Below are 10,525 nucleotides of genomic sequence, written 5' to 3'. Positions count from 1 at the left end.
CCCTGAAAGCAGCTCCGTATCCCGCTCAGCGTCTCGCCGTCGTAGACGAGCTTTGGCGTGTTTGGCAGAGTGAACAACCAGTACGGATCAACCGATCAACCAATTGATCCGTGTATAAGAATCCGGATTATAAGGCACTGTCGTTTTGTGAGGAAGTTAAAGGCTCTTAAATGCGCCTTGGAGTCCGGACAACGCGGTATATTGACTTTAATACTACAAGAGGGCGCCGCGTTTGTTGAACAACGACAGGCGGACAAGAGGAGCCGTTTGGAGCGAGAGCCTTATTGTTTTATTAATCTGTCCGTTTAAATTGTTTGTGCTTCATCAACTAATGTTTCAAATAACTAATGTGCCGCATCATAGATATTTTTATATTATTCAAACTTTTCAAAATTGAAAATTAAAAACATTTTATTTATTTATTGTAAATGACCTCTCGCGGCCCACCTGCAGTACCTTCGCGGCCCACCAGGTGCCTCACTGGACCCGTGTTCAGAGGTGTCAAAAGCCCGTCGCGACAGGACAGGCAAACCAAGCAATTGCTCGGGGCCCCGAGCTGGCCAGGGGCCCCGAGACAACGACTGGTTAAGAGTCAAATGCAACGACAAACTGCGTGAGCGCCCCTTGATCGTCAATGCAGTAAAGTGCAATGACACGTTATCGGGATCCCCCCTCGAGGGGCCCCTCGTGGTGTCACAACAACCGGGAGTTTTTCGCGCGTCATTGACTTAGGAGGCTGTGATTGGACAACGGAACTGGAGCTGTCACGGTCGGGACAAATCAAAAATGCCCATAATTCGGGATGTCCCGCGTAATACGGGACGGTTGGCAACCCGAGCCCGGCATCATGAAGCGGAGTTACGCTTCAGGAAGCAAAAAAAGAAGAAAAAGGAAGTTTTACATGTTTGTGAGAACTGAAAAAAAACTAATGTGAGTGTGAGTGTGTTTTTAAGTATGTTGGATTTAGTTATTGTGCACTTTTTTGATGTATATTTGATTTTATGGTAGTGTGCAAATGTTAAATTGTTAAATTTCATGCACATTATGTTTATACACTGTAAACCCTTTTTTATTTTAAACTTTATGGCTGTGCTGTGGTTCCTGTAGGTTTTGCGTGCGTGCAGCGGGGGCTTGGGGGGGCCTCCATGTCCATTTTGCTTGGGGCCCCCAAATTCCTTCAAACGGCCCTGGTCAAAAGTATTTACATACGTTACTCAAGTAGAAGTATAGATACTAGGGTTTAAAAGTATCAACTCAAGCTTTTTATTTAAGTAAAAGTATAAAAGTACCGGTTTCAAAACTACTTAAATTATAAAACTAAAAGTAATTTAAGGCGGAACAAATTCCATTAAACTCCTAATGTGTAACCTGAACACAGAACATGTCAGTCCGGTACAACATATCGGACGGTGCCTTCAGATCACGTCACCTGCCATTCGGATGATGGAACATGGCGATATTCAGAGAGGCTGAAACAACAGAGGGACGAATGTATCGACCCGCGTGCTGCAGAACCTAAACCGATGAAACCAGAACCCGTTTTCCAGTGACGGCTTAATGACACGAGTCGGAGGACGGACACACAGGTTGTTCCCATTGATCAGGTCACGGGTGTCAAACTCATTTCAGGTTCGGGCCAGATACCGCCCACTTCGACCGAACGCGGGCCAGACTATTACAATCATAGGGAGGCGTGGCGCTGACGATCCGACCGGCGGTGGGGGTATGTGGTGGCGGGCGGGGTTTGGCTCAGCTGCAGAGGGGACGGAGAAGGGAGTGGCTCGGGGAACGGTGCCCGGGGGAGGCATTATTGGCCTCAGGTGGGATTAATCAGTGCGTGTGTTTCGTACTTAAGAAGGAGAGATCCGGCGAGTGTGAGAGCGAGCCAGGCGAGGAAGCCGGAGCCGCACGGCTAAATAAAAGATTGTTTATTGAAAACATCCTGCTGCATCCTCGTCATTCCGGGACCCCCATAGGACCAACACGTCACAGAGACCATTTACTCATAAAATACATTTTATTTCTGCTCTTTGTCCTTTAATCCCATGAAGAAAGACTTGATAAGTGATCAGTATTTCTTAAAGCCAATTTATTGGATTTCAATGAAATCACACACACAAGTAATGTAGCAGCACAGCTATAATTAAAGCATCATGAATATTCTGCTACAAGCCACTAATTCTGATGGTTTAAGGCAAGTTTAACAGTAAAACACATTTCAGCAACAATGAAAGTCAAAGTTCTCTACCAATGCAATTAAGAATAAAAGAACATTTAACATAAAAACAGTGATTCAAGAGCAAAGAGAATGAAATAAAAACTACAGTTTTAACTTTGTAAAGACCTCAGATAATAACTTGTGGTAATGAAGGGAAATGTGTCCACTGGTTCCTGTCTCCGTCCAGGTGAGTCTCCCTCTGGTTTCACTGCATCTGAAGAAGATCACATGAAGTTATTCCTCAGAAACGGAAGCAGGAAGTTGTTTTGAGTTGCAGCAGACTGACACCTGGCTGACCTTCACACCTGGTCCTCCTGCTCCTCTGGGTCTTCTCTCTGTGCTGCCATGTCTGAGAGGTCCTCATACTCAGGATGAAGGTCCATCTGATGGAGAGACGATGAGAGTCAAAGGCCTCAGAGAAGCAGTTCAGATACAACCGACCCTCGGCTAAGCCCCTCCCCCAACGCACACTGTACATTCCTACGTTAGCAACCGTAACTAGGGACCAGAGGCCTTTAGAGGGTTGATGTCACTTATGGATTAAACATGTGGAAGACTGAATCCATCAACGACCAATAAAAACTCCTTTGTTTGCTCCGAGGTAAGATGCTAATGACGTTAGCTAGCTTAGCATTCAATTCATTTTATTTTGTAGAGCCCAAAATCGCAGATTACAAATTAGCCTCAGAGGGCTTTACAGCCTGAACACATACGACATCCTCGGCCCTGAAACCCTCCATCGGCACAGAGAAACTCCCCAAACAATGAAAAAACTCTTCCAAGAGGGAAAAAGGGAAGAAACCTCAGTGAGAAGATCAGAGGAGGATCCGTCTCCTGATGGACAGACTACAACGATGTCATGTGTACAGAATGAACAATGTATAATACATGAGACTATATGACAGGAAGGATGAATATAAATTATTCTCATTAATGTGTGATGTGTGAGATCCTTGTTTGTTGCTGGTGTGAAACAACAAGTACAACTAGAAACGTTTGCAAGACCTTTAGTTGTTGTGGCTTAAAAGCATCCCAACAAATATTAAAGAAAGGACTAAAGCTCATATGAAGCATTCCAACAATAACATTAAGCCTGCAGGAGAACATGCAGTGTGGTTTGTTGCAGCAAGACTCTCTACGATGACCCTTTGGTGAGTTCTGTCTCTGAGGACAAATGTCTCACCTCCACAGCCTCTCTGGACTCATGTGGTTCAGTGGTGGAGCTCACAGCTTTCTTCTTCCTGCATTCAGTCATAAAACAAACAGATACACAAATAGAGTCAACAAATAAACCTTTATCTTCACTATTGAAGGACCTTTTCAAAGTAAAAGCTCAGTGAGGATGAGTTCTAGTTGTTTTACCTCGTCCACAGACAGAAGACAAGCAGAAGAATCAGCATCACAGAGACCAGAGTCCACCTGGTGATGTGAATTATCCTTGTTGTTCTACCAACAGCTGGAGACACACAGTTATTAGACAAACAGCACGTTACCTCATCAGAAGGACTTGATTCATGGATAAACGTGCAGGAGATGCTGTTTGTTGATCAGACGATTCCTGTCATGGAGAAACTCACCAGACTCAGTAATCAGAAGTAAGGTGGAGTTACTACGTCCCATCTCGTTCTGGGCTTCACAGTAATAATTCCCACTGTGTTCAGCTGTGAAGTCAGTGATGGTGAAGATCTGTCCTGATGCTCGTGGTGAGTCTTCATGCTCCTTGTACCAGGTGTAGTTAGCTGCTGGGTTAGCATCAGTGCTACAGGTCAGAGTCACTGAATCGCCCTCCAGCATCTCAGCAGAGGGACTCACTGACACAGAGGGACGCTGTGGACCATCTGGAGGAGACGTGTCAACATATTGTTACAAGTTAGAGTTCAATAAATAGACGTTAATAACAAAACACTACCTCCGTAGTGATTATGTTGCTTTTAAAAAGGTTGTTTCACTCACATTTCACATCGATAGAGATGAAGTCAGACGTCTTCCTCCCCAGCTGGTTCTCAGCTGTACAGGAATAATTTCCAGAGTCAGAGGACTGGATGGAGCTGAAGACCAGCTGAGGTTCTTCACTGAGAAGACGAGGGTCTGACGTTCCATCCTCTTTGTACCAGGTGTAGCTAGCTGCTGGGTTAGCATCAGCGCTACAGGTCAGAGTCACTGAATCGCCCTCCAGCATCTCAGCAGAGGGACTCACTGACACAGAGGGACGCTGTGGACCATCTGGTGGAGACGTGAATAAACATACTAAGAGGTTAGAAGATGTTAGCGTAGATAGTTGATCATTTGAATGAATACTTGTGTGTCTTTCTCTCAGACTATCTCTAGTATTCATCACAGCAGCTGTCACAGGTGAGACTCCTGCTGGTGTAAAGTGACAATAAGCAGCCTTTAATCCTTTGTAATGTTCATATCTCCACACATTCTTCTCTTTAGATGCTGCTTGTGTCCTTAGCTCAGTCTGTCCTCTCACTTCTAGTTGTTGTAGGAGTTATTGATTGTTTCCTCCACCAGCTGACACGTCACTTCTACTTATGTTCTGGAATAATTCACTTGAGTCTTTATGAAAATCACATTATTCTGTCTGCTGATGGTTTATATTTGTGTTTCTATTAATAAGAGAATGACATAAATAAAGATCTGTGTCTCCTTTAACATTTAGACTCCAGTGTGTTTACAGCTGTGATTAGAATCATATTGTTGTGTCAGTGTGTGAGTGACTCTTCTACACGTAGACTGCAGGGGCCGGGGATTGAACCAGCAACCCTCTGGTCAGTGGACCACGGCTCCACCTCCTGAGGAACGTTGTGCTTCATCTTTTTGATGCCTCTAGTTTACATGCAGCGGTCTGGTGCCTCCATGTGAGATGTTGTTGAAGCTCCACAGGCCGACACAGTGGAGTGAACTTACACACTGCAGGAGAATCTTCACCAGAAGATCCAATTAAATAACAGGAATATCTGTCTGTAGAACCAGAGGAGACTAGAAGAGAAGATCCTGTCTCGATGTTCTCTTCATTCTTGTACCAGACGTATTCAGCACGATCAGACAGAACACAGCTGCTGTGACACGTCAGCTCCAACCAGGTAGAATCTGATCTTCTCACCTGCACCTGGAGACCTGAATCTGTGAATATTATTTATTAAAGTGTCAACATTCACAGAAGACATTTATACTCTAGTTTTCTAGATGTTGAACATTTGTAGATGATTAATATGTGAATTAAAATGTTACCTGTGACAGACAAAGTGACTCCAGGTGAACCAGTATATTTCTCTCCTGGTTTGTTTGTCATGAATGTGAATTTGTACTCAGCTGAGTCGCTCTCTCTCACGTCTCTGATGATCAGATAACAAGTCTTACTATAACATCTGTCCGTCACACGGCCTGAATACTCAGAGTCTGTTCTCAGATCCACAGGTTCACCATCTTTCTCTTTAGTGAACCAGAATCTGTCCTTTATATCATAGTAATATATTCCAGGTGGGTGTGTGATGTCACAGATTATATTCACTGTTGATCCTTTTGCAGCACAGACGTCAGTCTTGAAGTAATCCACTCTCCATCCATTCTGACTCTGTATCACTGTAACACAGCACATCAGGAACCACAGTCACACTCAGAACAACATCACAGGACACACTCTCATTGGTAGTTTACTGAAGAGAAAAGATATTATGAGAAATATGAAAATCATTGAGTTTATAGAAAGTAATGAAAGAGTCCACGATGTCCACATGGACTCTGCAGCTGGAAGGAACAGCGACGTATTGAACCTGTGGACCTGAAAAAGCTCAAGTTGAAGTATTAGAAGGGTTTGGTTGATGAGAAGAAGAGTGTCTTTGCTCTGTGCTCTTCTGTCTGTGGTCAGTCTGCTGCAGAGTGGAGATGGAAACTGTAGAGAAATGCAGAACTCTGAGGGGAACGATACTGTGACATATAGATCACACCTCACTGATGACTCAGCGCTCAGCATCCGGCTGTCAATCAACTATCTGTGACACGGATCAAAGTTACGAAATGTCCCAAAAATCCTTCAAGAAGAAGAACAAACGTCCTCAGAGTGAAAAACGGCCTCTTAATGCAAAGAAACGCTGCTGAGCGGTTAGAGGACGTTCAACAGGGACAAATCCTTCAGAGCGTTTCTCCCTTGTTAATGTTTAGTCACTAATTGTGTTTCATGACATCAGACCTGTGTATTAACTGAAAACATGGGGTCCGATCAGTAAATGCAAATGCGCACAGAGAAATTGTTTTTCACGGAGATTAAATGTTGGTTAAAGAGTTGCCAAAACTACCATCAATGCTGCCAACATAACCGGGACCCCAATTTGAACCTTTCACAATAAGATGTCCCGCTTCAACACCGCCAAATTACACAATAAAAGAGCTTTCATCGTCGCCCGAGTCTTCTTCTTTCTCTCATCAAATTAACTTTGCTGCAGTAGTTAGACTTGTACATTTCTGAATATATTCATGAGATTTGACACTTAGATTTGTTGACATGTAGGAATGAACATTATTAACATTTTAGAGGTGATCAACAAAGCGTAATAACGGAAACAGCGTGAAGGGCGTGTGTCCAGGCCTCCGCAATTCACATCACGCGTCATTTATCTGACGCTTTTATCCAAAGCCACTTACAATCAGAACATTTCAACCATAAGGACACAAACTCAGAAGAACAAGAAACAAGAAAGTGTGATTTCATCAAATAAGCTGATGTACAACTCGCTGTAGATAAGAACCATTATAAGTCCAATGTGCTACAAATACATTCACAAACAAATGAGTATAAATCGCAATTTATTCACGTGTGTCCTGGAATGCATTTGTAAATCGAATATATTTGTGAATCTTTCTCTTTGCATTGCATGTGAATCTTTCTGTGTGCATTTGCAACTATTGACACCGATCGGACGCCATAAAAACACAGCTCCCTGTGTGTGTGTGAGGTGTGTAACGGCCTCACAATATAAATGTAGAAGTACAGTACCTTGTACAGAGAGAAGGAAGACGACTAATCCACCGGCTGATGGACTCATAGCTGCTCCTCTGTGTTCAATCAGCAGATCAGAAACTCTTTATTCAGTAAGTCACCAGAAACACGTCTACATTAAAGAGGAGGCCGATGTCTCTGAGGTCAGCTCGTCTCTTCTGGAGTTGGTAACAAGCTGCTGTTCAACACCCAGCAGAGCTTCCTTCCTCTTTCCGTCATTAGTGTGCATGAGCTGCAGAACAAGAAGCTGCTTTAATGTTAACGTCTTACTTCTGCTACAAGGAAACATCATAAAAGTGTTGTTAATATGTGAAGATCATCTTGATGAACCTGTAAGCAGCATAAACGTCTCTTCATTCTCTGTAATAATTCACATTAAGTGAAAGGCTGCAGTGTGACGTCCTCCTGTTAACATGTAGATAAATATGTCCTCTCTGCAGCTCTTCATACGTCTTCCTCACATTCACTGCAGGACACAAACAACACAAACAAGCTGTCAACTCACACAAATGTTGCTTTATTCATTTAATGTTCACACATTTCCATTACAATATGAAAGTGTCTGTTGAGGACAGTGTGTAGTGTTTAGTGACATCTAGTGGTGAGGTTGCAGACTGCAGACTCCTCCCTTTAAGTCCTTCAGGTAACGTGGAGATGAACAAAGGCTCTCAGGAGCCGGTGAAGAGGACCTGCTTTCGGTGAACATATGAAGCGCTCCTTCACACAAAAAGAGGTTTCTTAGTGATGAGCATCACATTTCAGTTAGATCAGCGGTTCCCAAACTCCAGAACGCCGCGGCCCACTTTGAAATCTGAAAATCTTTGGCGGCCCAAACCTTTAATCACAACTCTGATCAAAACATGAACTAGAGATGATTAAATGACCTTAAGAATTTAACCCATTTAACCGTTTTCTCCGGAGCTCACGTGCCGTGTTTTCCGCACAATAAGGCGCATCAGATCCTGCAGTCAGACGTTTAGCGTCGGGGCGGGTGGATGGCGGGTGGATGGCGGGTGGATGGCGGGTGGATGGGGGGAGGTGGAGACGGTGCTTTCAGGGTCCGATCGATGCCGCCGCCCCCCTCGCCATCCACGCCTTAAATCTCCGGCTGCTTTTAGAATAACTTATTTCCCCGTTAAGACGGTTCAGCTCCTGTAGAGAAAAGGGCGCCGTCTCTCGCTCTTTAATCTCATGAAGTGCTCGGAGAGAACGACAGCTTCGTTTCTCCGACGCGCCCTGAAAGCAGCTCCGTATCCCGCTCAGCGTCTCGCCGTCGTAGACGAGCTTTGGCGTGTTTGGCAGAGTGAACAACCAGTACGGATCAACCGATCAACCAATTGATCCGTGTATAAGAATCCGGATTATAAGGCACTGTCGTTTTGTGAGGAAGTTAAAGGCTCTTAAATGCGCCTTGGAGTCCGGACAACGCGGTATATTGACTTTAATACTACAAGAGGGCGCCGCGTTTGTTGAACAACGACAGGCGGACAAGAGGAGCCGTTTGGAGCGAGAGCCTTATTGTTTTATTAATCTGTCCGTTTAAATTGTTTGTGCTTCATCAACTAATGTTTCAAATAACTAATGTGCCGCATCATAGATATTTTTATATTATTCAAACTTTTCAAAATTGAAAATTAAAAACATTTTATTTATTTATTGTAAATGACCTCTCGCGGCCCACCTGCAGTACCTTCGCGGCCCACCAGGTGCCTCACTGGACCCGTGTTCAGAGGTGTCAAAAGCCCGTCGCGACAGGACAGGCAAACCAAGCAATTGCTCGGGGCCCCGAGCTGGCCAGGGGCCCCGAGACAACGACTGGTTAAGAGTCAAATGCAACGACAAACTGCGTGAGCGCCCCTTGATCGTCAATGCAGTAAAGTGCAATGACACGTTATCGGGATCCCCCCTCGAGGGGCCCCTCGTGGTGTCACAACAACCGGGAGTTTTTCGCGCGTCATTGACTTAGGAGGCTGTGATTGGACAACGGAACTGGAGCTGTCACGGTCGGGACAAATCAAAAATGCCCATAATTCGGGATGTCCCGCGTAATACGGGACGGTTGGCAACCCGAGCCCGGCATCATGAAGCGGAGTTACGCTTCAGGAAGCAAAAAAAGAAGAAAAAGGAAGTTTTACATGTTTGTGAGAACTGAAAAAAAACTAATGTGAGTGTGAGTGTGTTTTTAAGTATGTTGGATTTAGTTATTGTGCACTTTTTTGATGTATATTTGATTTTATGGTAGTGTGCAAATGTTAAATTGTTAAATTTCATGCACATTATGTTTATACACTGTAAACCCTTTTTTATTTTAAACTTTATGGCTGTGCTGTGGTTCCTGTAGGTTTTGCGTGCGTGCAGCGGGGGCTTGGGGGGGCCTCCATGTCCATTTTGCTTGGGGCCCCCAAATTCCTTCAAACGGCCCTGGTCAAAAGTATTTACATACGTTACTCAAGTAGAAGTATAGATACTAGGGTTTAAAAGTATCAACTCAAGCTTTTTATTTAAGTAAAAGTATAAAAGTACCGGTTTCAAAACTACTTAAATTATAAAACTAAAAGTAATTTAAGGCGGAACAAATTCCATTAAACTCCTAATGTGTAACCTGAACACAGAACATGTCAGTCCGGTACAACATATCGGACGGTGCCTTCAGATCACGTCACCTGCCATTCGGATGATGGAACATGGCGATATTCAGAGAGGCTGAAACAACAGAGGGACGAATGTATCGACCCGCGTGCTGCAGAACCTAAACCGATGAAACCAGAACCCGTTTTCCAGTGACGGCTTAATGACACGAGTCGGAGGACGGACACACAGGTTGTTCCCATTGATCAGGTCACGGGTGTCAAACTCATTTCAGGTTCGGGCCAGATACCGCCCACTTCGACCGAACGCGGGCCAGACTATTACAATCATAGGGAGGCGTGGCGCTGACGATCCGACCGGCGGTGGGGGTATGTGGTGGCGGGCGGGGTTTGGCTCAGCTGCAGAGGGGACGGAGAAGGGAGTGGCTCGGGGAACGGTGCCCGGGGGAGGCATTATTGGCCTCAGGTGGGATTAATCAGTGCGTGTGTTTCGTACTTAAGAAGGAGAGATCCGGCGAGTGTGAGAGCGAGCCAGGCGAGGAAGCCGGAGCCGCACGGCTAAATAAAAGATTGTTTATTGAAAACATCCTGCTGCATCCTCGTCATTCCGGGACCCCCATAGGACCAACACGTCACAGAGACCATTTACTCATAAAATACATTTTATTTCTGCTCTTTGTCCTTTAATCCCATGAAGAAAGACTTGATAAGTGATCAGTA

The 10,525-nt window shown here is 44.6% G+C and overlaps 1 protein-coding gene across 4 annotated transcripts; it reads right to left on the bottom strand.

Annotated features, from left to right (window-relative positions):
* Window positions 1-2,074: 2,074 nt before the first annotated feature.
* Window positions 2,075-7,420, bottom strand: LOC120814929 (B-cell receptor CD22-like). 4 transcript variants are annotated; one of them, XM_078079909.1, is made up of 9 exons: window positions 7,215-7,420; window positions 5,453-5,803; window positions 5,129-5,344; window positions 4,172-4,441; window positions 3,796-4,056; window positions 3,581-3,674; window positions 3,402-3,459; window positions 2,516-2,601; window positions 2,075-2,432 (listed from the first exon to the last, which is right to left on the bottom strand). In XM_078079909.1, exons 1-8 carry the CDS (start codon window positions 7,261-7,263, stop codon window positions 2,518-2,520), a joined length of 1,383 nt encoding a protein of 460 aa, XP_077936035.1. In that variant the 5' UTR covers window positions 7,264-7,420; the 3' UTR covers window positions 2,075-2,432; window positions 2,516-2,517. The 4 variants fall into 4 exon arrangements, with proteins under 4 accessions (XP_077936035.1, XP_077936036.1, XP_077936037.1 ...); XM_078079910.1 differs by having other exon boundaries at window positions 5,129-5,338; XM_078079911.1 differs by lacking the exon at window positions 3,796-4,056.
* Between the last annotated feature and the right edge of the window lie 3,105 nt (window positions 7,421-10,525).

The sequence above is a fragment of the Gasterosteus aculeatus genome, chromosome 9, assembly GCF_964276395.1.
Source record: "Gasterosteus aculeatus chromosome 9, fGasAcu3.hap1.1, whole genome shotgun sequence".
NCBI lineage: Eukaryota > Metazoa > Chordata > Actinopteri > Perciformes > Gasterosteidae > Gasterosteus > Gasterosteus aculeatus.
This window is presented reverse-complemented; position numbering and strand designations above follow the sequence as displayed.

Bases quoted from the DNA above. Each gene is read 5' to 3' on its own strand.
- LOC120814929 (XM_078079909.1), bottom strand. From the start codon at position 7,263: ATGAGTCCATCAGCCGGTGGATTAGTCGTCTTCCTTCTCTCTGTACAA. The intron at 5,804-7,214 runs GTACTGTACTTC...GCTGTGTTACAG, and splicing joins CTTCCTTCTCTCTGTACAAG to TGATACAGAGTCAGAATGGA. The intron at 4,442-5,128 runs GTAAGTTCACTC...CGTCTCCACCAG, and splicing joins TGAAGATTCTCCTGCAGTGT to ATGGTCCACAGCGTCCCTCT.